Below are 27,802 nucleotides of genomic sequence, written 5' to 3' on the forward strand. Positions count from 1 at the left end.
AAATTATCTTTTAATTTTAACTTAAATTAAACATTATTATAAATATTATCCTAAATTGTCTTTTAGTTCAATTTTTTTGTGGATATATATATATATATATATATATATATATATATATATATATATATATATATATATATATATATTGATTTGAACATTGATGAAGAAGGTGCGCTATCACCAAAGCAAATTTTCCTTTATTAATCACCATACAAGTTGGCGCTTCAATTCATATTTTCACTCTTCTGTTATCACTACTAATATAATATAAATCTTAATTTCATATTTGTTATATTTAAATTTATTGAATTAACGTCTTAGGGCACAGGGAGAAGTGAACGTTATTGATCAACTAAGATAGTTACGAAAGTTAAGTTTTGATCCAATAATTCGGTAATTATGATTATGGGTTCAAACCTAGATTTTTTAGTTTTATTTCTAGTAACAAACACTTTTTATTTTTTTCTGTTATTTTTGTTGTGAAAAGTTTCAAAAAACTCTTTCTTATTATTTAGAACAATTCACCTCACTCATTGAGCCTCTCATTTCAATTGGAACATTTATGTGTTGCTTAGCTTTCCTAATTAATTAAACAATCAATTCAAATTTAACTTTCTTTCTATTTAGATTCAAAAGAATCTTATTTACTAACTTTCTATTTAAATTAAAGAAATATCTTATTTTTTAATTTAAATTAAATACTATAACAAATATTGTCCTAAATTGCCAAGTGGCTTCATATTAGCTTGCCACTCGGCTAAATGAGAATGTAAACTTTCTTGCTTTAATATATATATATATATATATATATATATGCTAAATCAGCATGGTAAACTTTATATATATATATATAGAGATTTTTAGATTGAAAAAGAATCAAATAGATCATACATGGTGGTCTCCATTTAGTTTTGGCAAATAAAATGAGCAAAACTTTGAATCTGAAAACAACACGTCACTTTGAGCACCCTAAACCGCTGGTTTGCCTCACTCAACTGTGTTAAGGATATTCAAAATATAATATACAACTGTATAAAATAATATTTAGCTAGTATAATTTTCGATGAAGGGTGTGCGCTTGACCACCCTTGACATAGGGTGGCTACGCCAATAGAGTAGCTTTAGGTGTCAATCACTTAAAGGCAAAACTTCAATATAGGCAGAAGCTTTAAAGTGATCTCCAGAAAATAAACTAAAGCCGATCTCCAGATAATGAACTCACAAAAGGATAGTGCATATACCCCACCTACTGGACAGATTCTAGAGCATATATAGGCAATCTTTCAAGTTTCAAATTGAAACCATTCACCCATCGTAATCAAGATACAAGATAATTTATATATGCTAAACTTTGAACTTTGCTCAAGTGCAGATGACACACTGCTTATTTATCGACATTGTGAACAGGCAGCCAGCAAATTCTCAAACTCAGATGTTAGCTCAACTTGTGAAAGCGCGCGCTATAGCTCTACTGATGTAGATAGACTCTTAGAAGATAAGAAGAAAAGAGTAGAGGATAAAAAAATTTGTTTCCCGATATTATACATATGCCTCTAGCTAATGCTGCATTCAGAATTTCCTGTAACGCCCTCCTCAGTATCACTATCTGGAAACCCTAATATATAAGCCTCTTCCCCATCATCTTCATCACTCTCAACATCATCTCTGCTGTGTCTTCTCTCAACATAAGCCACCCCTTGCCTCCTTTGCAGACGTAAAACATGCATTATTACATCTGGGGTCAGTGTAACCCGTGAATGGTCCTCTCGACCTCGCCTGTTAGCTTCCATTATCTGCTCATAGCAAGACACAGTGCAGAAAAGGAAAAACAAAAATTCAATACCAGATTACATGAACCAACTCTGACTTCCGATTCTAACACATGAATAATTATTAAGAGAACTGCTAAGATATGCACCTTAAGGACATCACGAGGCAATGCAGAAACATTATTCGACGACGGGGTCCAAAGCTTTATGGTTTTTTCTAATCCACATGTTGCAAGAACAGGAATACAGGGATGGGGCTCAAGCTGATTTACTATGTGCTTATCACCAGCCATCAACCTAACAAGGTTAGCGCCCTTTTTCTTCCAGATAAATATATGGCCACAATCAGATCCACTCAAGACATATTCATCATATGGACCAAAGAAACTCACACCTTTAATGGTTCTCGAATTTCTATGCCCAGAATAAACTTGTGGCTCTTCCAGTTTCTTTGCATCTTCACCTCGTGAAGACAGGGGAGACAGACCCAATCCCATGTTCTTCTGAAACAAATATATCAACTCGTCATTGTATGAGACCAGCAACTCACTAGAGCTCGAGTAAGCCAATGCTGTAATGTGAACGTCATGTGCTTTGATCAGGTGAGGGGGGCAAAATGTGTTGACAGGCCTATCAGAATTATGCAACGCGTCCATTTCATACATTCTGATGTCATATACACGTGCATATTCGTCAGAACCACCAACAGCAAAATAATTTGGGTTTCTCGGATCTATCACAATGGCGTTCAAACTTATGCTGCTAGAAGATTGCTTATTGTTTTCCGCTAAAGATGAACAACGGAATATCTTTGTGGAAGAATTACTTCGCAGGTCATACTGCAGAATAAATGCAAGTTACGGTAAAATAACCTGAAGAAGAGAACTTTTTACATCTAAAACAGCAACGTGGCAACCTACGTGTTGAACAAAACCATCTTCACCGCAGCTATAGAATATGTAGGGGCTTCCTGGTTCCACGGCAAGCTTATGTACACGACCTTGGTGCCTACCTAGCCTTTTAGTTTCTACTTGACCATTCTCCAGCAACAGACCAAGCCTGACCTGCAGTGGGAAACCAGTGTTTGCAATGGCGGAAGTCAGAGAAGATTGAAGAATAAGCCCATAGGTTTCTTTTAAAAAAAATCTTGAGCTTTCTCAAATTACGAATTAAGCAACTCCAGCAGGACTAAACTATTATCTATCTATACAGCAAGGGGGCAACTATGTCTGGATGTATAAACATGTGGTACTTAATATTAAGGACAATAAAAGGAATATGTGTTGTATGAAAATTACTTGTCCAATCATTCAATGCTGCCATGTAATCTGGTGATCGCAGTAATTCAATTGTAATGCAAAAGAACTCCTCAATCCTTGAAGTGTTAGGCACAGATTCCTTGCGTCATTGAGAAGAAGATGGACAAACGAAGCAGAGGATGCCATACAGTAGCTGATAGTTGCGCAGGTAATTCTTATAGGTAATTATAACGCAAGGATTGCTATTAGATACTTTTTTAAAGGTGGTGTCTAGGCTAGCTTCGCGCACCCTGACTTTTCCCACAGGATACTTGCTACCTCCCACTAACAATGTATCGGGTAAATCTAGCCACCAAGGTTTCAGCAAATGGAAAGAAACACCTAGCATTGTTTTGTCTCTACTGGAATTTGAACAATTCTCCCATGGTTTTCACTCACTTCATTGACCACTAGGCCCCTTGGGTGCTTGTCTTTAATACTCTTATCCAGGTCTTGTTAATAAATGTACTGTTAATCCACATTGTATCCGCGTAATGCATAGATTCCTGTCTTATGCGAGTATTAGCATTGCGGAGTTTAATATTGCAAACCAAGCACTGCGTCAGTTATGAAGGCAGAGATTGCTGTAGTTATGCAGAGATTAAATTAGTAATGCCATGATTTATATTGAAATCAAATATTACACTAGTTATGCAGAATTTCATGCTCGAATTATTTTTCCTTATGAGGCCAACCAAATCGACCGCTTAGATTTGCTTTAAGGGCGTGATCTGCTCCAAGAATTTGACAGGACTTCCCCTTTTCGATATAGGCCACTAATGTTATCATCATTTGACAGTTCTTCGTGTTTCATAATGACTGGGATCATGATTAAATCACAATAGGAGGATGGTCCAGTAAGCAGAAGTCATATCTACTACAGCATACTTCAGACATACACATGAATATTTGCTCATACACCTTGGCATTCTTTCAGATTTCACATATTAATGTGCACAAGATGTGCAAAACATCACCTGGCCATCAGCAGCGGCAGTTACTATTCTCCGATCATCGGTGAAGGGCATGAACTTGGCCTGGAATATGTTGTCCATGTGGCCTGATTGGTAAGACAGTTTTGATTTCCTTGTCGCCCAGTCCCATAGTATTACTCGTCGGTCATCGGAACCTGAGGCAAGAACATCACCAGTGGCATTGAAGTCAATTGTGTTAACACATCCCTCGTGACCATTTAATTTCCCGTACAGATCCAGTCGCTTCACTGTAACCTGCCCCAAAGTTGAAAAAAGAATAGTTTCAGCAGCTTTGCATAATGGAGAATTCTAGAGAAAAGAATTTCAAACACCTAAAGATTCATTGGCCTCTGCAGAATACAATAGAGTGGAATGAATATTGAGCGTTCATATAGCCGACCCAACTAATTTAGGATTTAGCATTGATTGATTGATTGAGTGACTGATATGGAATTATCTTAATATCAAAATGTCAAAAAAAAAAAAATTACACAAAATTAAGTTCCAACCGAAACTTAAAACATCACCGAATATGAATGCCTTCTTTTTGTTACCTTCTAATAATAATGTGAAAAGTTCTCACAACAATAGAGAGACTTAACATGAGTGAACACGAGGGCCTTAATCTTGGTTTATCTATTTATTTGTTTGTTCCATCTTATTGGATGTGCCACAGATATTTCACATCAGGCTCTGCTATTAAGAGGAAATGGATACAAGGAAATCAACCGTGCATACCTGGTGATAAACTGAAAGACCATCACTCAGATGATAAAGGGCAATAAATAGTAACTGGTATTAATTGAAGGACTAAGTATTATTCGGTCAAATTGAAACAAAGAAAAAAAAGAAGCAGGTGAGCTCCTACACTGAGCATGTGTTGCCAATTTGGAAAAGCAGGGTTGTACCCTGTTGGAGCATGTCAAATTATAGTAATCGTATAAATATGTTTGTACCGTTACTGTAGTAAATTCTTATCCAAAACACTAGTTGGTTGAATAGCTTATGATTCCTGGCACTCAATAAACTTTGTAGGTATTAACCAAAAATACATATATGTATCGTTCAACTCATTTCGCAAGGTAATTACCTCTCTGTAACTCAAACATTTACATGTACCGTAGCTATTTCCTTACAACTGGAGCTTGATCAAATCCAAAAATAAAATTAAAAAAATAATCAAGCTTACTAGCCAAAGGTGTCAGGTAGTATGGTCTTTCCTATACCTAAAAACCAGTGGAGACCATTAACAATTCACCAGAAGCCAGTTCTTGCAAAAGTCTAACAAGTTAATCAATATCCTTATTTTTACCCTCCAAAATGAACAATAATATATGCAATTCAAAAGGATAAAAACATTGAATTTAAATTCCGTATCTACAATCTACTATTGTCTAGTGACCAATGAAGTGGGATGAAACCATAAGAGACTAGGGTTCAAATTCCCGCAGAAACAAAACACACTGCGCGGCTTCTTCCTATCTGTCTAAACCTTAGTTGACAGAGTTATCCTACAGTTACGTTATTGGAGGTAGCACGTGCCTAGTGAATTAGTCGAGGCGTTCACAAACTAATCCGAACACCACTGCCTACAAGCACAGGTACTAATCACAAGCAAGAAAAGGGTAATTTTAACTGGGGAGAATTTCAATAGTCTCAAACATTTCATCAAGCAAATAGAGCTCAACCGACTAATTCTAATCTATAAAGACAAATAATTAAAGCTATAAATAACTGAGACCTCAGAAGCAGAGATTCGGCGAGCGAAGTTTCTGGGCTGAGAAATCCCAATTTCTCTCTTATACAACTCCAAGAAGTCATCCCCGAAAGCCTTGTACAGCCTCTCCATGTTTCATCACAAGTGCTTAAATTCTCTATATCCTTTTTGCGTGTCTTTTGTGAGAGAGAAATAAGAAACTGAGCTTTTTTGTCTACTACTCGGGCAATTATATGCCATTTAGACGCAATTTAAGAAAGTAAGTTTGGATATGGTTGTTAAACTAATATACGCACTTTTGCTTATTTACCTATTTGATAAAAATTAAATGTAAAAGTACTTTATTTTATACATAAAAGTACTTTAAATACATTATTCTATAAGTACACCTAAGGGCGTTTAATTTTTACCCAAAAAGTTCTACATATCAACTACTCACTACATCCCATTTGTGTAATGCAGTTTAACTGTGCATAGAGTTTAAGCTAGCGTTTGGCCATAGATTCTCAAATTTATTTTGAAAAATCTGATTTGGATGAAGTTTGATTCGAAGATAAAAATGTGTTTGGACATAAGTTTTCAAAATATATTTCACCGTTTCTTTGAAAAAACATGAAACATGACTTAGACCCACAAGTTCTAAAAACTAGCACAAATACCCAACAGTACCTTTATTAATATTATCACAAATCATGGTCCTGAACAAAAAAAAATTGGTACAAAATTATTATTTTTATAATGAACTACATTATACACTATTAGATGACCGAGAAGACGAAGCGGCATTGTTACAAAATAATAAATGATGAGCTCTTTATAAAATACAAAAGCTTGGGGCAAGTTTTAAAAAATGTAATAGTGATATTTTGGGCCAAAACCAGCTCTTTGGATTTTGGATTTTGGGAATTTGCCAAAATATAGATAAAATCTATGGCCAAATATGTATTTGCCAAAAAACCCCAAATATATTTTGACAAAATCTATGGCTAAACGGGTCCAAAGAAAAAAGTTTAAACTATTAATCTAAAACAGTCATGGGTATTTGTATAGTTATAAATCGCTTTACCAAAGATAAAGTGAGATGTGTAAAATCAGATTATTTCTTAACAAAGGTATTTCTTTGGGACATATGAAAAGAGAAAGTGCAAGGGAATATGAATTATTTTAACACATGTATACAAGCTGCTAAAATAGCGAGATAAGAAGGATTGAAAACCCTAATTGGGAGAGACGAGGAAGAAGACACTGGCATACATGAGAGAAGAAAAGAGAAATTTGATTTCATTGCTTAGAAATGAAGTGTACATCTCCTCATATACAAGTATGGCTAACTACCATCTATCAGCTAAATTTACCGACTTAAATGATAAGCTAACAAACTAATACCCCTAACCAATATACAGTTTCATATATAGTTCAAACTGCCCTCATGGTTAAGTAGCATCTTTCTTCTCAATACTCCCCTCAAGCTAGGTGTTATGTACACATTGAGTACCCCCTAACTTGGCGATCAGATACTCATGTTGCACTCTGTTTAAGTATTTAGTTAATAATATTTACCCTCAAAATCGGCAATCGATTTCAATGTGTTTTGTCCTCTCTTGAAAGACAAGATTTGTTGCAATATGGATAGTTGTTTTACTGTCAGTATACACACTCATAGGTAGTTCAACTATCACTACAATATCCTTTAGCATGTCTAAGATCTATTTCAATTCAGTCACACTAGATACCACACTTATGTATTTAGGTTCGGCAGAACTCCTAGAAATAATGTTTTGTTTCTTAGACTTCTAGTATATTAGGGAGTCTCCATACTCAATAAAAAACCCACTCACATACTCCCTAGTGAAGGGACATGATGTACAGTCCGCATCACAATAAGCTGTGACAGAGTTGTTCTTTCTGCTTGACAACAGAATGACTTATCCAGGCTGAATTTTCACACTCATCACCCTCTCAGCAACCTCCATCTGAGATATCTTGGGATGTTGTAGAAACTGGCTTAGTATTTGAACACCGTAGGCAATGCCTGGTCTAGTGACTATAAAGTACATAAGTTTTCCAATCAACCTTTATTACTTGCTAGGATCTGCTGGATGTTTATTTCCAAAGCTGCTAGATATGCATATATGTTCATCAAACTTCTTAGAGGTGAGTCTTGCATTGGTTTCAAAAGGAATGGCTACAACTATTGTTTTATACTTCAATACCACACAAGAAGGGAAATGAGTAATATGTGTGGTATCCAATTTTTACATACACTAGATTATCAAAGGACTCGGTTCTTCGATGTGTTTCTTATATCACAATTTCCGAATAAATAAAGCAGAAGGTAAAGAGCACAAGGATTTTTACGTAAAAAATACCCGGCTCAAAAAGGTGCAAAAATCACGACCTACTCCCAGTAGGATTTTTTCCAAACAATTTACTAAACTCTGACCCAAAGCAAAGTTGAAAAACTCTTACAAACCTAAAGATTAAAGTCTAACCCTTGTGGCAACACACCAAAGGCTGTTGCGACTACTTCAAGTTAACTCTAACTTGAATATAATACTTCATGTATATAGTACAATTGCTTCTAAGAAATCTGAAAGGTACAACTCAAATTACCTACTGCACTTTGAACTAGAAGTAAAGACAGACACATAAAATCCTTTATGAAACTGATTCTTCAATCTGGTTCATGTAGCTTCAAGTTTGCACTCTTGAATCTCATAGGAATTTCTCACAAATTCATATAAACAATAAGTAACTAAAAGTCTAATGCTTTACTCTTCCTTGGTGGAAGATTTCTATTTCACTTCAACCTCTGACTCTTTCCTTCTCTTGGATTAAGTTTTCTCTAGTAAGGAGTCATGCTCTTTATCACACATGCAATATTTTTATTCAGGGTTTATCAGAAATAACTACTTATACTTATCCCTATTACGTGTATGCCTTTTGCTTGTTTTCAACTATGACATGCGTACTGCATCTATGAATCTAGTTCATGCATGTGTTCATTTGTCAAATCATCAAAACCTATAACGCTTAAATCAATAATTTTTCCCTTTTTGATGATGCAACCTTCGTGCTTTTCAAGATCATAGAATCTGCTTCAACTCAACTCAACATCAACCATAATATCATAATACTTTCCATTTAAAGTCACAACTCATCAAGTATCAGGTTCATTAGGTTATAAACATCACAGTTTTAAGCAAAAGGACAACCTATCTTTCCCATTTCAGCATTATTCAAAAGTTGCATAATTTAGTTAAGTAATCGGATTTTAACAAATATTACTCTTGGACACTGAGGCTATTTTAAATTCAATCATGGATTCAAAATTCTCTTTCTTTAATTTAAGGATATTAGGCATATAAGAAATATCAACAACAAACAGTTTAAGCAAAAACAGTGATTTTCATTGATAGATTGTGCCCTACCACAAAGTATAAAAAGAAATAAACTAAAACCCAAAGAAAATAGAAACATCCTACTTGGGTCTTAGAAGGGACTGGTTACTTCTAGGTTTAGGGGGGGAGTTTAAGATTGGCAAGGACCAGGTTCTTGTATTTTTGGCATGAAGCAGTTTAAGAATATCTTGGAGAATGCCATCATTCTTCTTCTTCTTCTTCTTCTTCTTTTCTTTTTCTAGCTCATACTTGAGAGAATATATCGTAGCTTCAACTTCAACCAACCTTTTTTGTAGCCTCTCAAACTCTGCATCATTCACCTCACTTTCCTGCTCTAATTCCCTAACCTTGTTGTTCTTAGGAACCTTCTTGGATGAACCAGGTTCTTTGGGAGCAGTCTGGACTTGATAGTCCAATCAGTTAAAGTTTCTACCCTAAAGTAATTCTTGTTATTATAAACATCCTATTTTCTGAGAGGGGCCTTTAAATATGCAAGAACAACAGTTAGAATGAAGCCATAGGAAATGACATGAGCCTTAGTTCCAGATACAACCCTATGAATGAGCTGGATCATGAAGCTTGGCAAATTTATCTGCTTCCGACTGTCCGGATATTCCATAAGGAACATGTCCATGAAATTTTCCTGATGCCTCATTTCTTACCTAGGAAGAACCACCTTGTTCATAAACTCACAAAGTACATTTTGAAAGGGCTTCATTAATTACTGTAATGAAGGAACATGTCCATGAAATTTTCCTGATGCCTTATTTCTTACCTAGGAAGAACGACCTTGTTCATAAACTCACAAAGTACCTTTTGCAAGGGCTTCATTAATAACTGTAAAGACCCGATTGGTTATTTTGAGAAACTGTATTTAGATCGGTAGCTTGAGGTCATGAGTAGCTTCATAAGGTGTATTATGACTCGCGTATATTGTCGGTTTTGGCTTTAGGTGCCTCAGGCTTGATTTAGAAGAATGATTCTCATTTTAGAAGCTTTAAGTTGAAAGAGTTGACCAAGTTTGACTTTTATGCATTTGACCTTGAGTCACAGATTTTATGGTTCCGGTAGGTCCGAATGGTAATTTTAAAATTGGGCATAAGCCTAGATTTGCATTTGGATATTTCTAGAAGGTTTCAGCACTATTTAGCGAAAGTCGGTAATTTGAAGGTTTGAAATGGTCATAAGTTTGACCTGGAGTTGATGTCACGACCCGAATCTACGTGACCGGCACACTTTCCAACCCGAGCGAACCAACCCATATGATTCCCCAGAACTATATGCATGAAAACCAATTTATCTGCGGAAGCTCTTTGAAAAATATATATATTTTCAAGTTAAATGATGGAATATTTTTCCAATTCAACATTACATGAAGCCTCTCATAATCGTAATAATGAAACTAAGTAAAATAATTATCTTTTTATGTATGTCGTGTACAAGCTCGTTATTACAACTTTTCACAATTATCTATAGAACCTCTATACTAAAGAATAGAATTAAATACTTGGGCTAATGCCTGACTAACATAAATTAAGAAAATAAATTATAGTTACCACGAAATAGGAGTGGTGCCTCACCATATACCTCAGGAAGAGAGTCATCATATCCCTCTCTGCATGCCACATATCATACCTCATCCTGAAACATGTAAAGTAAGTGGGGCCCTAAAGGGGCGCCCCTGAGGGCAGCTGAGTACACCATGGCGATACTCAATAGTTGTCATAGAATCTCTCTAACTCAAGTTCCTGGGACAGGATTTTTGCAAAAACTATGCAACCAATATTTAACATAAAGTGTTAAACAATTATATAAATCATGCTATTTATTATTTAAATAAAAGACAAGTGAAATGTAATCCATGCTATAAAGTTTTAGAACATCTCTATCAATCCAAGATTTTTATAGAAATCATATAAAATCATTTCAATCTCATAAAGTCATTAAAAAAAATTTTGGCTCCTTAATCCTAAACATAAGATAGTTCTCTTTTTTCTTTTACCGAGAGTACTATACCGACACTGACATAATGAACAACTACTAGGTGATCAACCTAGCAACAAGTATTTGACCCTACTTGTCTGGGCGGCTTCCCGTAGCGCCATGCGAATTGACATAATCTCATTACTTTAAGTAATAATCATTTGCCCTCTCAATGAGGGACTTTATCCCACAAACCTCGGCTTATCCTTGGAATGTGTCCCTACACCAACACGTGTAGTTTTATGGTAATGAACTCAACATTCGAACCAATCTCGGTGGTTTCCACTAGTAATTCCCAAAATATTTGACATATCAAAAATAGATTCATAGCATAATTGCCTCAAAGGATCTATTTTTATCAAATCATAATTTTCATAACCAATCCAAACCATTTGAAAAAATTAAATGAATAACTTCTTCAATTTTAAATCCTTTAGCAATTAACATCAATCTAAAGATACAACAAGTGCTTTCTTTGTTGAAATTTCGAAAGAATTTTTTTTATGAAAATATATCTTTAGCACTCAAACATTTGTACTATCAACATTTAAGTTTTAAGTCCTGGACCAATGGGTTCAAAATATTCTTGACGTTACAACGCTAGAAAACCAACAGTGGAAGGAGATGACCCCCAAATATGGGTGAAAAGCTAAGAACCACGGTAAACCGATTCATTCTTCCTTCTGCCTCCTCATGAACATAAATTAATTTATTAACTACATTTTTTGCTTGATTTTAGGGGCCCCACATGCTTCGTTACCTGTCCCAGAGTGGATGTTTTGGCCGATCTCGTAGAGGCTGCAGGATTGCTACAAGATGCTCTCACTCGGAGCAGTGCCCTCGGAACTGCTTCCGGTGCAGGTGCTTCCTCTCGGAGTCTCCATCTAGAGAACAAGCAACCAAAAAGCGGTATTCTTCCTCGACTAGGGATAAAAATAAGAAAATAAAGAAGGCCACGACCCAGCTGGCCACCGTCATAGTGGTCATTGAAGATAACGGGGAAGCCAGTGATGAAGAGGCTTTGCTTCAGAGGAGACAACGACCTTCATCAGCTCAATAGAATTATAAATCTTGAGAGCTTAGAACCCAACAGAAGGCGAGGTCCGAGCACTTTGGGGAGAAATTGAGATAGTAGAGAATGTCGATTCTTGCTTTTTGACCCTTGTTGTTGTTTTCGATCCTGCGAGGTCGGAGACCGGGCCTCTTCTACCTTTTGTTGATGAGCAACAAATAATCAACACTGCCACTATCGTAGCTGCTTCTCAGCCTACAACACCATCAACTTCATCCCCTTCCACATCAACTGCTCCTTCATCACCAGCAACCGCTACATCTCCCCCACCAGCCATAAATGTCCGAAAGAGGCTACTTCTGCACCCCAATCTCCCAATCACGGGAATTGGGGGGATAATTATTCACCCCTTCTCCAAATCCCCGAGGAAGGAGGAGTGTCACTCTTCGATTTCAAAAGGGTGCCATCTTCTGGCTAGGCTAGTAGAGCTTGTCAACCGCCTGAAGCCGCAAGCTTCAGAGAAAGATAAGAAGAAGATGCATTCCCTTTATAGGGAGTTTATGTTTAACAACGCTATGCACAATGCGGCAGCGGTACCGTACTTGTTCTCTTATTGCTTGTTCTTTGTTTATCTGTTATGATGGGCTTTCTAACTTTGATAAATGTTTTCAGGCCAACTTCCATGCATCCGAGGGCCTTCAAAGATTGATCCTTGATAAAGAAGGACTTATATCTGAGTGGGATCAGCTGTTGGCTGAGAGGGACCAATTTGTTGCTCGTCTCCTAGTGCTGGAGGCAAAGGCTACCGAGGCGAGTGAGTTTGAGGCCCAATTTCAGCTAAGCGAGCAAGAAGTAATGGCCCTTAGCCAAGAAGCCACTCAGCTTAATGTATAGTTTCAAGAAGCTAAGGCTAAGTGGGCTGAGGTTCAAGATGTTGTGCTCATTGTTGCCGAGCGCGAGTCTACCTCCATTGAACAAGTGAATAATTTGGAGGCAGCGTTGAGCTCCATAGCCGAATAGGCTGTTGCTATCGAGGAGAAGCGGGCCCGGATGGAAGAGAGGTTTAAGAAGATTATGGAGCAAAACCAGGTTCACATATCTACAATCCGAGATCTTGATCTTAGCCTTGGCGCCACAAGATCCGAGCGGGATGGCCTTTTGGCCGAGGTTGATAGACTTAAGGAAAAGCTCCAACACCAAGGGGATTCCATCGTCTTTGAAAAGACATACTCTATGTATCATATGAGGAGGAAAATCTTGGAAGAGGCCAAAGCAGGTTGTGATGACCCGGTCAGTTGTCTCATGAGTTACCGCTCTATTTCCCCTATTTCTGCTTCTTTATGCTTTGTTTATCCATGTTATGTGGTATTGGGTTGGTCAGATCGAATTCGGAAAGGATTTGGTAAGGTTTGAAATACTTAGTCTCTTTTAAGGAAGGTTAAGTTGGAAAAGTCAACCGGATGTTGATTTATGTGTTAGAGGGCTCGGATGTGAGTTTCGACAATTCGGTTACCTTTGGGAGGTGATTTGGGGACTTAGGAGCATGATCGGAATTAGTTTTGGAGGTTCAGAGTAGATTTAGGCTTGAATTGGCGAAATTGGATTTTTGGCGATTTCCGATTGATAGGTGAGATTTTGATATAGTGGTTGGAATGGAGTTCTGAGAGTTACAGTAGTTCCGTTGTGTCATTTGGGATGTGTGTGCAAAATTTCAAGTCATTCGGACGGGGTTTAGTTGGGTTTTTGATCAAAAGCGGAATTCGGAAGATTTTAGAAAAGTTTGGCTTGAATCCGATGTGTTTTGGGTGATTTGATGTTATTTGAGGTGTTTTGATGATTGGAATAAGTTTTAATAAGGTATTAGGATGTGTTTGTGCCTTTGGTTGAGGTCCCGGGGGCCTCGGGTAAGTTTCGGGTGGTCAATCGGATCATTTTGAAATTAAGAAAGTTGCAGAAATTGTAGGTTCAGCAGTTGCAGGTATTTACTCTTCGCGTTCGTTAGTGGACCCTCGCGTTCGCGAAGAGTCAGCTGAGGGAGGTGGAAATTTACCCTTCGCATTCGCGAGGTAGGTTACGCGTTCGCGAAGGGCTACAAGATTGTACATCGCGTTCGCGAGCGTGTAGTCGCGTTCGCGTAGAAGGAATTGAGAGGCTGAGCTTCAGTGGAATTAACCCATCGCGTTTGCGATAGATGGAACGCGTTCGCGAAGGTTTGTCTGAGTAAAGCATCGCATCCGCGAAGGACTTGTCGCATTCGTGTAAGAGTATTTTGGTCAAAGTTATTTTTGTGCTTCGCAAACGTGAGGCTTTGACCGCGTTCGCGAAGAAGGATTTTCAAGCCTGGGCAGAAGTTTAAAAGGTCGTCTTGTTCGCGAATGTGGGGTTTATTTCCTCCATAGTTGGTCGTTTTTGGAGCTTTTTGAAGGAGATTGAAAAGGGATTCAAGGGGAATCACTTGGAGGTAAGATTCTTGGACTTAAAACTCGATTATTATGTAAATTCCACCTAGAAAATTATGGAAATTAAGCCAAAAATTGAAGAACTAAGGCTTGGAAATCAAGACCTTTAATTGAGGATTTGAAGGACCATTTGAGGTCGAATTTGAGAACTTTTGATATGTATGAACTCGTGGGGAGATAAGGAATCTATTGATGCAAAAATTATTGAATTCCGAGATGTGGGCCCGGGGGTCGGGTTTTGGTAATTTCGAGATTCTTGGTATTATTTGATTGTTTTTGCTTGGGCTTCGTTCCCTTAGCATATTTTGATGCCGTGATTCTGATTTTGGATAGATTTGACGCAAGTGGAGGCCGATTCAAGGGGCAAAGGTGTCGCGGAGTAGTATTTTCACCGGTTTGAGGTAAGTAACCATTGTAAATCTTGAACTGAGGGTACAAACCCCGGTATTTGACTTGTTTTGATAAATGCAGTGACGCACATGCTAGGTGACGAGCGTGTGGGCGTGCACCGGTAGGGATTATGACTTGGTCCATCCCATAGCGACTATTAAGCTATGTATTTGATTTGGAAATGTTATATTATTCCGTATTTTGGATATTTATACTGTATTATGGGTTGTATGCCATGTTTGGGGCTTTGTGCCGACCTGTAGAAACCCTTAGGGGCATTTTGGCTATTTTTCCTCACTTTACTTGCTAAAAACATATCCTCAGTCATGTCTTACCTGTTTAAATGTTTAAAATTGGTTTTATCTTTCCACTTCTAATTGTGAAGACTGTTTGGGCTGAGTTCCCTAATTTCTATTATTGTGCCCGAGAGGCTGTGAGGTTAATGACTGAGAGAGGTTGAGAACCTAATAGTGAGATATGATATATATATATTACGGATCGGGCTACATGCCGCAGCGATACTTGTATGGATCGGGCTGCACGCTACAACGATATATATGCTGGATCGGGCTACACGCCGTTGCGATATGTATATTGGATCGGGCTGCATGCTGCAACGATATGACGCTTGGGATGTAGGATCCCCTCCAGAGTCTGTACACCCCTAGTGAGCGTAGTCGACTATAAATTACGGATCGGGCTGCACGCCACAACGGTTACTATGATTATTACTATTATGAGATATTAATGAGCCTGAGTGCTGAGAGTGAGTACTGAGTGACGAGAGCTGAGTCACGAGTGACCGAAAGGCTTCCTGAGAGGCCATATTTTGAGCGATACCTTGCCCGAGGGGCCCATTTATGATATTTGCACTGATTTCACTCTTCTTTTGAAATAATCCTCTGTTGAAAAGTGGTTAAGTAAAAGATTTTAAGTATTCCAATTGAAATTGAAGTTTTTATGACGAAACTGGCTTTTAAACTGTGGAGTTTGATATGTTATTCTGTTATTTACTCCTTATATGATTTTAAACTGCTCGTCACTGCTTTCAGACTTTATTTACTTTAGTTACTTACTGAGTTAGCATACTCACATTACTCCCTGCACCTTGTGTGCAGATCCAGGTGCCTGAGTGGTAGAGTGAGGGTCCTCAGCTGATTCAGAGGTTGCCGGGGATTTCAAGGTAGCTACATGGCGGCCGCAACCCTGTTATCTCCTTCTTATCTTGTTCTACTTCCGCATTTTGCTAGACTTTTGTTGTATCAGACAGTCAGTTATATAGTAGAGGCTCTACACTCGTGACATCAGATATTTGGGGTTGTGTTGTTTTTTGTTTTATTGGATTCCGTATTATTTTAGTTGTTTTAAACACTTCTTATGAAAACTAGTATTTAGTCCTATGTTGGAACAATGGTTTTATAAAAGAAATTCGATGTGATTGATGGTCTGGGTTGGCTTGCCTAGTAGTGTGATAGGCACCATCACGACCGGGTATTTGGGATCGTGACACGGGTAACATTAATTTTGATGATGACATCGCCAAGGCCCGAGCACTGGAGTTAACTGCATGAGAACATCTCCCGGCTTAGTCTAATGCAACTGACTCTTCGAATACTGCTTCCGAGTATTAGGAATTGAGGGGGTACTTAATTATGATGAAGGCCAAGGTCCCGTACTGGCAATTGATCCACCCACTTCTCTCGGGGGCGTAGATGCCTCTCCCCCCCCCCCCCCGAGTTCAAATTTTTAGATTTTTCTACTTTTCTTTTGTTGTCTTCTTTAGTATCTTTGTACTTATGTCATTTGGTATTTTGATAAATAAAGATGAATTTTGCTAAAGTATGTGCAATGTTTTATTCCTTTTGCGTCAAATTGAATAAGGCTTCGAGTGTATTTTCGTCCGACAACTTTTCGTTCCAGGCATAAACTCTTCTGAAATCAACCCTTTACTATGAGGTTTTCATAAGAGGTGACCCTCTTATGATTTACGGTGCTCTTGAAGAGTACGTCTCTTGTTCATCCCAGCACAAGCATTTGATATTTTTTGTTAACTTTCAAATGATAAAATCAATTCATTGTTTGGACAAGAAATAAGATAAAAATAAAAGGACTTTATTTTATTCCTTCTATCTTCAAAGGTACATAAGCATTCATTTGCCGAAAAAGTAAATTGCTAATACATGTGGCTAACTTGTACAACTTGTTTCTACGGGGTTGGTCCTGCTGTCCCCGATCCCAAGAAGATATTATTGTTACTGGGTCTTGTAGTCCCGATTTTCATAGCAATCATATTCCTATATTCTCATAATATTCTCCCCTCTCCCCACTTAAGTTTTCGAATGTGAAGTATGTGAATTGGAGCACTAGAATTCTTGCTCCATTGAGGAAAACACTTGTGAATTGTTGAATAATTTTTGGTTCAACGATAATCTTTGCTTCCCATTAGGAACTTTGCCATCAAGTCAAAGATTATCTAACCATCTCGTAGTGTCTTATCATATAGATTCCTTGTCATTTAAAGGTCTTAACTTTGACGCTCTTTTCATAGTATGCTTTCTGTTACTGCCTCATTAAAAATATTGCCAGAAAAACCCGACTGAGACAAAAACTGGTCGAAGGGAAAAGAGTAGTGCAACACATACTTTTAGTATAGGTAGGATTCATCAGAAATAATACCTTTTGAGGTGAGTCATGTTACAATTTCTAGGCAATTTGACTCCATCTTGGTTCTCCAGCTCGTATGATCCTTTACCGGTGATAGCTGAAACCCAGTAGGGGCCTTCCCATGTCAGAACCAACTTCATAACTTTGATTTCTCGAGTATTATAAGTCATTTTCCTCAAAACCAAGTCTCCTACTTTAAAGTACCAGATATTGGCCCTCCGGTTATGTATATTTCCATCCTTTTCTTCTGAGCCATTATCCTCACTTATGCCAAGTCCCTGTGTTTGTCGAGTAGTTTCAGCTTTACCAGCAACGCCTCATTATTTTCTTCTTTATCTATTCAGTAAAATCGTAAGGTTGGTTCTCCTACTTCTACCGAGATTAGGGTTTTTGCGCCATATATGAGAGAAAAAGTTGTTTCTCCCGTACTTGATTTTGTCGTCGTCCGGAACACCCATAGCATGCCCAGTAACTCTTCGGGCCATTTTCCTTTACCAGCTTCTAACCTTTTGTTGAATTTTTGGATGATTACCTTATTGTTTGACACTGCATGTCCGTTAGCGCCCGGATGGTATGGTGAGGAGGTAATTCTTTTGATTTTCAAATCCTCAAGAAATTTTGACACTTTAGAGCCTAAGAACTATGGTCCGTTATCGCAGGAAATCTCCTTCGATATGCCGATCCGACAAATTCTATATTTCCATAGGAAGTCGATTACTTTGTGCTCATCAGGTAAGGCCTGTTTCAATCCATTTAGTGAAATAATCGGGTAAGATTAAAATAAATCTTGCCTTTTTGGGGACCCGACGGCAGTGGACCTACTATATCCATCCCCATTTCATGAATGGCCACGGGGACAGTACCGAATGCAAGAGTTCTGCTAGTTAGGGCACCAACTATGCATGGTGCTGAAACTTACCACATTTTTGAATGAATGCCTTTGCGTCTTGTTCCATTTTGGGCCAATAATATCCTTCCCTAACTAGCTGTAGCCTATGATACGTCTCTTGTGGCATATGTGTCACACCCCTACCCCGAAACGATATGTGTTTTATGGATTTCACGTTAAAGAGTTTTTCCAATTAAAGTGAAAAACTTGAGTAGAGATTATTTTATTTAAAGAGTCGCCACTTGGAATTGATTTTTTTTTCCGGAGTTCCAAGTCACCTTTTATTTGAATCCCTAGTCAAAGGAAGGTTTGACTCTTTTATTATTGGTATGCAAAAATAAAGTCCGGATAAAGAATTCTGTTGAATGGGGAGAAGGTGTAAGTTATTCCCCGAGTCCCGTGGTTCTAGCACAGTCACTTTATTGACTACATCTGGCTTTAATTCTAAATAAACCGTGCTTTATTTGATTTTTATGTTTGCCTATCTCCACTTTTATTGTTGATGACTTTATTAATCTCAAACTAAGATGAGTATCCCCGACCATAGCTTATACTAACCACGACGAGTATCCCCAACTTTAGTTTGTGCGTCGTACCCAAAATTGGAGTCTACTCGAAGTTAATTAAATAACAAACTTTTATTTTCCTAGAAAGAATTAGAACAAGACGTCTTCACGACCTTGCCATTTTATTTATGCCTTTATTCCGAAGCGAGTCTTCCCGACATCAGTTAAGACGAAATTATTTACCTTAGTTAAGACGAATTACTATAGGGGTTAAATTATGGAAAAATAATTGTTCATCTTTATTATGAAAAGAAAATGCCTCTTTATAGGTTAATGGTTGTAGGACAACATATGAATATTATTGATATTGGACCTTTTAACTTTTTTCTTATTATCATTATTATTACTTAAAAGAATGGAATTAGCATGAACAAAAAAATAAATAAATAAATTATGTGCACATGTTCTTGCCAACGTATTTAGTGCTCAGATTATTTAAGAGTATCTAAACTATTAAATTAGTTCAAAAAATCTGATTTTTGGATTAATTATTGTGGGAGAACATGACAATTTAATATTGGATCAACTCTATCTATTTTAAAGAAATGGGCTAACTTCTTGATAAAAAAATAGACCAACTTATTATGAAGTAAGTTGTTGGGACCAATTCTAGTTAAACACAAATGTAAGTCATTAGCTGATATAAGCCAATAGCTTAACAACTGCACAAACAACTCACACTATTTTCATGTGACTTGGAAGAAAGAAAAATTTCAGCTTTCACTAACTAAAGTAGTACTAAAGGGGACTAGTAAAAGAAACATGAAATCTAGAACGAACAATTGGGTAACGAGAAATCAACTAAAGCCGAAAATAACATTGCTACAATAGGGGAATAATAAAACTAGATCATTATGTGATTCTTTGATGATATTAATTCCAACTTCCAGCAAGCAAAATGACAGAGATCTTAAGCCAAACAAGACTCTTTTCCACAAACTCCATAGCTTTTGTCCACTCCAAAGTCTTCATTAAATATTTAAAATACTATTTTCTTTTCTAAAATATTGCCAAGATTATATTGAAATACTACTTGTACCCTTGAGCGAACAACTCAAGGGGGAAAAAACAGAGCAACAAAGTCATGGATTTAGCACTATGAGCCCCAAGGTGGGTTCAAAAGTAGAACTTCTGGCAAACTCCTTTAAAGATGCTTAAATAATATAAACGTGCCCAAACCTCACTGATTGCTATTACAAAGGATGAAGGATTACCTGAAATGTAGAAAACACCAAAATACAGCAAAATGAAGTGAAATTCCAGCACAAATGACAGCCAAAAACATCAACAACCAGCAGCAAATCAGCAACTTTTAACCCGAGAAACAGCCCAAAAAAGTCCCTTAAACTTAGTAACTTTAAAAGAAAAAAGATCCCAGCAATCAACTTCAACACTCTTATGCTTTTGAAAGGTTTTGCTCACAGAGAATTCAATCACAAAAGCTCACCACTTTCAGCTTACTACTAAGTGTTTAGATCCTACTTTGACTCTCAAAGTTGTGTCTTTTTAATGTATAAAAGATGTCTTTCAAGTGTGTTCAAGAACTTCAAAGATGTTATCAAAGTATGTGTGTCTTTTTTAGAGTCAAAAGATCTCTAGAAGATGTGTAAAGACCTCACCTTTATATGAGAGGAGGAGGACTCTTAGGACAGATTTTATTTTGCCAAAAATCTGTCCAAAACGATGATTTTTTGACGAAAAATCCGTCCAAACCCACAATTTTGGTTAATGAATAGTTTTTCTTACCAATAGTGGACAGAATTTTGGAGTATTGTATTCCAAAATAGTCCGCAATAGTAAAAGCAACCAAACAAAGAACCCTACACTCAAGTATTCTCTTTTCTTTTCCTTTTCTCTTAATTTCTCAAACCAAATTCAAAACTAACTAGTCCACAAAGAGAACCCAGATTCAATCTAGTTCAAATAGTTAGTAATTCGAATAAGATTAGTTAAGAGTCAACTAGTAGGAATTAAACAAGACTGAACCATATAATTACTTATACTAAATAACTACTTCGATCTCAATCTAGTTAATTAGGACTAATACCAGATCTTTGAATACACAAACTACTAACTCAAACTAAAACATGACAACGTAGGAAAGACAAACTCGAAACTACAATCCAATAGGTGATTTAAGCTTAACGACTGAACGAAATCAATACAACTCAACCATACTAACTAAACAATTGTTCTAGATTATTAGAAAGAGTAATTACTCAACTAATCACAAAGTTAAACTACATGTCGAGCTACTGAAACGATAAACAAGAAACTAAACATATATTCTTTGAGAAATTGAACTACTGCTTCAAACTATTAAGATGCAAAAATCAAATAACCGAAGCTAAACTATTAACTACCACTACTAATCAAACTTGGAAGATTATAATTAAGCAAAAAAATCAAAAATAATATTATACAAAGTAGTCGATCTATCATTATTAGAACTTAAACCTAAACAAAACAATCAAATCGAATAAGAAAAACTGAAAATCTAAGACAAAGAGAAAGGGATTAGGAATTTTACCAAACTCGAGCACTCGGGCAATGGCGGGACAGTGGCAATGGTTGCGATTCGAGAAGTGTTCGATCCCGAGCAAGCTCTTATTGTTGATAAAGACTGAAACATTTAAACTCTAGTGAACCGGAGTTCAGTTTCAATGTAATCAACAATAAAATCTCGCTCTAGGTCGGAATATAGACAAAAACAAAGAGATTCACCATTTTTGGTGACTGTCGGTGATCCGCCGGAATCTATTCGCTGGAATTTCGGGTCGAGGCCAAGTCCGTTGGTAGCCCACATCGAGCTCTATACATCCATGTGGGTATTAGGTAGAGGAGATGGCTCAATCTTCACGATTTTAAGAAAAAAATGGGTTATGAGGTTTCTTAGATCTAAAAATCATGGAATTTGAGTGGGTTTGGAGAGATTTAGGTTGGAAATTTAGAAAGAGGAGGTGGAAGGGAGTGTATGGTAATGATTTGGGGGTGTTTGGAGGTGCTTGTCACGACCCGGATTTTCCGCCCTCGGGAGTCGTGATGGAGCCTACTAATGAAAGCTAGGCAAGCCAACCGTTTGAACAAATTACCTTTTTCCCATTTTTAATTCTTTAACCAATGTGAATCAATAGTTTATAAACAACAGAAATTAAAACAAGCGGAAAAAAACAATTAAACTATTTAAATAATTCCAACATGATTTCTTAAACAAAAACTACCTAGAACTGGTGTCATAACTCCACGGACAGTCTAAGAATTCTACAAACAAGGTCCGAAAAATAAGTGCAACACTGTTTCTAAATTACATAAGTGAAACAGGAAGAAAAGATAGAGGGAGATGCCAGGGCCTGCGGACGCCTACATGACTATCTTGGATCTCCGTATGCACTGAAGGCAGCCACCCAAGCTAAGGTCCAAAATCTGTTGCGCCGGGATCTGCACACAGTGCAAAGTGCAGTATCAGCACAACTGAACCCATGTGCTAGTAAGTGCCTAGCCTAACCTCGGCGAAGTAGTTACGAGGCTAGGACCAGACTACTAAACAAACTTGTGTAGTTAAATCATATACAACAGAAAGTAGAAGTAGGAATATACAGTTAAGGATGGGAGGGGGAAACATGATGTGGGAGAAGCATCAATTCATAATAGAAAGACAGCAAGTAATTACGAGGAACACCATATCTCAATTATTAACAAGAACCAGAAATCAAACAAATGCACGACATCACCCTTCGTGCTTTTACTCTCGTCCTCACCATAAGAATCAATATAAACTGCACGGCATCACCCTTCGTGCTTTTACTCTCATCCTCACCATAAAATAGATATAATCGGCATAGAATTGTACATCGTGCGGCATGGCATCACCCTTCGTGATTTAGACTCTTCCTCACAAAAATCATACACGGCATCACCCTTCATGCTTTAATACTCTTCCTTACTTAAACAAAAAATCACAAGCAATAAGGCAAGGAAATAAATAAAATTGCAATAAAATCCCGGCAAGGGAACAATAGTTCAACAATCAAATTCCGGCAAGGGAACAATGTCAAAAGCATCAACATCCCGACAAGGGAGATAACATTAAAAGCAACAACATCCCGGCAAGGGAGACAATATGATAATTCTCTTCTCTTTTTCACTTTTACTTCACAACTCACTTCACAACTTGAGTCAATGTTCTATAAGGTTCAATTTCCAATTATACTTCCACAATTCCTTATACAACTTGAGCCAACGCTCTTCAATACTCAAATACCACTATTACTTCAACAAACTTTACTCAACAATAGAAATCATCACAAAAAGACATGAACAATACAAACAGAGTCAAAATAATCATAATATAAGACTCACGGGCATGCTTGACACCAACATATAGATACTCATCACCATGCCTATACGTCATACTCAACAAATAACACATAGCAAATAGGATACAACTCCTAATTCCCCAAGCTAAGGTTAGACCAAACACTTACCTCGATGCCATGAACACAATTCAAGTCTCAACTATCGCTTTACCTCTTGATTCCACCACCAATTCGCTCGTATCTAGCCACAAGTTACTTAATTACATCAATAAATGCTAAATGAATCAATTCTAATGCATGAAGATAAGTTTTCTAAAGTTTTTCCCAAAAAGTCAAAAATCGCCCTCGGGCCCACATGATCAAAACTCGAGGTTCAAACCAAAACCCGATTACCCCTTCCCCCACAAACCCAAATATATAATTTGTTTTGAAATCGGACCTCAAATCGAGGTCCAAATCCCCAAAATTTGAAAAGCCTATGTTCTACCCAAAACACCCAATTTCCCCCATGAAAATCATTGATTTTGAGATGAAATCATGTGAAAAGATGTTAAAGATTAAAGAAAACAAGTTAGAAATGACTTACAATTGATTTGGAGGAGAAGTTGTCTTTGAAAAATCGCCCAAGAGTGTTTTGGTTTTGAAATGGTTTGAAAAATGGAAGATTTTTGGCTAAGTTACAAATTTGCAGGTCGCAGATGTCGCAATTGCGACCAGGGTTCGCAATTGTGAACCCTTAAGGAACCTGCTACCTTCGCATTTGGGATCATATGTTCGCAATTGCGAACTCACATTTGCGAAGGTGGTGTCACATTTGCGACCACTGGCTTCTACTGAAGGCAACGTATTTGCGATGTGTACCTCGCATTTGCGAGGTAATGCTGGCCCTGGGCTTTTTGCATTTGCGACATAACTCTCGTATTTGCGAGCCAGGCTTCGCAAATGCGAAGCCTGCAGGCCTGCAATATACCAGCTAAAAACCTGCAACTTCCTAAATCCAAATTTCACTATGTGGCCTATCTAAAACTCACCCGAGCCCTCGAGGCTCCAAACCAAACATGAACACCAACCTAAAACATCATACGGACTTGCTCGTGTAATCAAATCCTCAAAATAACATCAATAACCATGAATTTACCACCAAAATCAAAGGAAATCGTATGAACTTTCAAGGTTCCAAATTTTCCAACTAAAGTTCCGAATCACGTCATTTCAAGTCCGTTTCTTACCAAATTTTATAGGCTCAACTTAAATCATACATAAGACTGTACTGGGATCCAAAACCAAAATACGGGCCCGATACCAATAGTTTCAAACATAAACTCTTTTCTTTATTTCATAAATAATTCAGTAAAACAATTTCTTTCAAAAATTCATTTCTCGAGCTTAGAACCATGGAATTCGATTCCGGGCATACGCCCAAGTCCTATATTTTCCTACGGATCCTCCGGGACCGTCAAATCATGTGTCCGTTTACCCAAAATATTGATCGAAGTCAACTTAAATTAAATTCTTAAAGGCCAAATTAATATTATTATCACATTTTCACATAAAAGCATTCCGGATATATGCCCGGACCATGCACGCAAATCGAGGTGAGGATAAGAGAGGCTTCTAAGGCCTCGGAACGCAGAATTTACGGGTGGAGCGGGGGGATTAGGTCAGAGAGTGAGAGAGGGTGAGAAGAGAGAGGAAGAAGAGGGGAATTAAGGGGAAATGGGGCCAAATTATGGGAAATTATGGGTTTAAATACCTGGGTGGGAGATAGATAAGGGCCGTTGGATCAATAAAATTGGACGGATGAGATTAGATCTTAGATTTACTTATCAAAACTACGTAGTTTAGGTATGAAACTACGTCGTTTCGTGATCTACTAGCAGCCCTATTTGGACTAGATCTGAGCTCTTTAGGCTTCTAATTTTGGGCTAATTTTGGCTCAATTTCAATTAAAATATACTAGCGCAATCTCTTAACCCCCTAACTATCTTATTTAGTCCTAAAGAAAATATACAAGTAGAAAGAAAAATCTTTTTGGTATATATAACTTAAAGATGCAAACTAAAATATACAAATAAAAGGTAAAAAATATTTTTGGTATTTTTAATAAAGGAAGGAAAATAAAATGCATAAATAACTACAAATCATCCAAATATTAGTATTTGTAAGAGAATTAGAAGCGAGCAAAAATTAGGTATTCATAGCTGCCCCTCTTTGCTCGAGAACATGAAGAGTTTTCATGCAAAGAAAAGTGAACGCCATGGCTAATTTTTGCTCATATATCACTCCAATGAAAGCATTTTATGAAAAAAGTGACTGAACCTTACTTCTGAGGTTGCCTACATATCTTTGGCTATAAAGTAATCAGGTCTGTGTAGTTCTGAAAATTTTTGATAGCTGGGACTACCAGACACTGGAGTTAAGACTACTACTGTTGTTGTTGTTGTTATTGTTACTCGCTTCTTACATCAAAAGAAAAAGAGGAGAGCACTACATATGTCTGCAAATTAAGAGTACAAAATTCCTATCTATGTGTCTTTTGGAGTCAAATCTTGATTCTTGACCTGCTCGCTTGTGTTGACCTTAGATTGGATCTTGATGCCTTTTTGAAGAAAAGATTATGGATCATTCTCGATTTCTTGATTTCCTGCTCAGAACTTGAAAAGATGAATCTTGAGAAGCCGAGTTGTTGACACCTCATCGAAACTAACTCCAACTGTCTTATGATCAACAATCTTCTTTCTTCTGATGAGAACTGAAATTGCCAGCTTTAAACTCTACAATATGTGTTTTACGGCAGGGTCCTGCAAAGCCATCAAAAATGAACAAAATAAACAAAATTTTTCTGCCTCAGTCTGCCACTAGGAAAATTTTGTGAGTTATTAGAGAAAGCTTTAAATTATCTAATTCACTGAAAGGAAGACAAAGACAGTAGTATAAACTACTATGTGAAGATATGCCACCACGGGGTAGTACCTAGTGTTACCAAAGGGAATGGAATTAGAGGATGTTACCCTGTATTACTGAAGGTAAACACAACCGGGGGTTAACACCATGTATTACCAAAAAAGAGTGTAGTTATGGGTTGGTATCATGTATAACTAGGAAGTAAAGTGACCAGGGGTTGGTACCCTGTGCTAGTAAAGAGAAATGTAACCAAGGATTGGAGCCCTTTATAACTAGGAAGAAATGTAACTAGGGGTTAGAGCCTTGTGTTATTGATAAAGTGTTGAATCCCTCTAGACGAAAAGGTTCTACCTGAGTTAAGCTATGAAAACAACCTGAGCGAAGAGTACTTCTAACCGACAATATGAGTTGGATCCCCTTAGGTGAAAAGATTCTACCTGAGTTAAGCTACGTAAAACAACCTGAGTAAAGAGTACATCTACCCGAATCTATGAGCTGGATCCCTCTAGACGAAACAGTTCTACCTGAGTTAAGCTACGTAAAACACTCGGAGCGAAGAGTACTTCTACCTGGAACTATGAGCTGGATCCCCCTAGACGAAATGGTTCTACTTGAGTTAAGCTAAGTAAAAAAAACTTGAGCGAAGATTACTACTACCCGGAACTATGAGCTGGATCCCCCTAGGCGAAACAGTTCTACCTGAGTTAAGCTACGTAAAACACCTTGAGCGAAGAGTACTTCTACCCGGAACTATGAGATGGATCCCCCTAGGAGAAACGGTTCTACCTGATTTAAGCAAAGTAAAACAACCTGAGCAAAGATTACTTCTACCCGAAACTATGAGCTGGATCCCCCTAGGCGAAACGGTTCTACCTGAGTAAAGCTACGTAAAACACCCTGATCGAAGAGTACTTCTACCCGGAACTATGAGCTGGATCCCCCTAGGAGAAACAGTTCTACCTGAGTTAAGCAAAGTAAAACAACCTTAGCGAAAATTACTACTACCCGGAACTATGAGCTAGATCCCCCTAGGCGAAACGGTTCTACCTGAGTTAAGCTAAGTAAAACACCTTAAGCAAAGAGTACTTCTACCCGGAACTATGAGCTGGATCCCCCTAGGAGAAACGGTTCTACCTGAGTTAACAAAGTAAACAACCTGAGCGAAGATTACTTCTACCCGGAACTATGAGCTGGATCCCCCTAGGCGAAACGATTCTACTTGAGTTAAGCTACGTAAAACACCCTGAGTGAAGAGTACTTCTACCCGGAACTATAAGCTGTATCCCCCTAGGCGAAATGGTTCTACCTGAGTTAAGCTACGTAAAACAACCTGAGCGAAGATTACTTCTACCCGGAACTATGAACTGGATCCCCCTAGGCGAAACGGTTCTACCTGAGTTAAGCTATGTAAAACACCTTGAGCGAAGAGTACTTCTACCCGGAACTATGAACTAGATCCC

General features: G+C 37.6%; 1 protein-coding gene across 1 annotated transcript; it reads right to left on the reverse strand.

Annotated features, from left to right (window-relative positions):
* Positions 1 to 1,281: 1,281 nt before the first annotated feature.
* LOC107821858 (uncharacterized) lies at positions 1,282 to 6,006 on the reverse strand. Its single transcript, XM_016648313.2, has 5 exons — positions 5,783 to 6,006; positions 4,045 to 4,296; positions 2,690 to 2,833; positions 1,919 to 2,608; positions 1,282 to 1,793 (listed from the first exon to the last, which is right to left on the reverse strand). The coding sequence occupies exons 1-5, from the start codon at positions 5,888 to 5,890 to the stop codon at positions 1,554 to 1,556; spliced, it is 1,434 nt and encodes a 477-aa protein (XP_016503799.1). The 5' UTR covers positions 5,891 to 6,006; the 3' UTR covers positions 1,282 to 1,553.
* Positions 6,007 to 27,802: the final 21,796 nt, after the last annotated feature.

The sequence above is a fragment of the Nicotiana tabacum genome, chromosome 3, assembly GCF_000715075.1.
Source record: "Nicotiana tabacum cultivar K326 chromosome 3, ASM71507v2, whole genome shotgun sequence".
Classification (NCBI taxonomy): Eukaryota; Viridiplantae; Streptophyta; class Magnoliopsida; order Solanales; family Solanaceae; genus Nicotiana; species Nicotiana tabacum.

What these genes read in the sequence shown, in the direction of transcription:
- LOC107821858 (XM_016648313.2), bottom strand. Translation starts at nt 5,890, where the DNA reads ATGGAGAGGCTGTACAAGGCTTTCGGGGATGACTTCTTGGAGTTGTAT. An exon ending in AAGATGGTTTTGTTCAACAC is followed by an intron (nt 2,609 to 2,689) that starts GTAGGTTGCCAC and finishes TTTATTCTGCAG; the next exon opens with TATGACCTGCGAAGTAATTC. An exon ending in TGCCTCGTGATGTCCTTAAG is followed by an intron (nt 1,794 to 1,918) that starts GTGCATATCTTA and finishes TGCTATGAGCAG; the next exon opens with ATAATGGAAGCTAACAGGCG.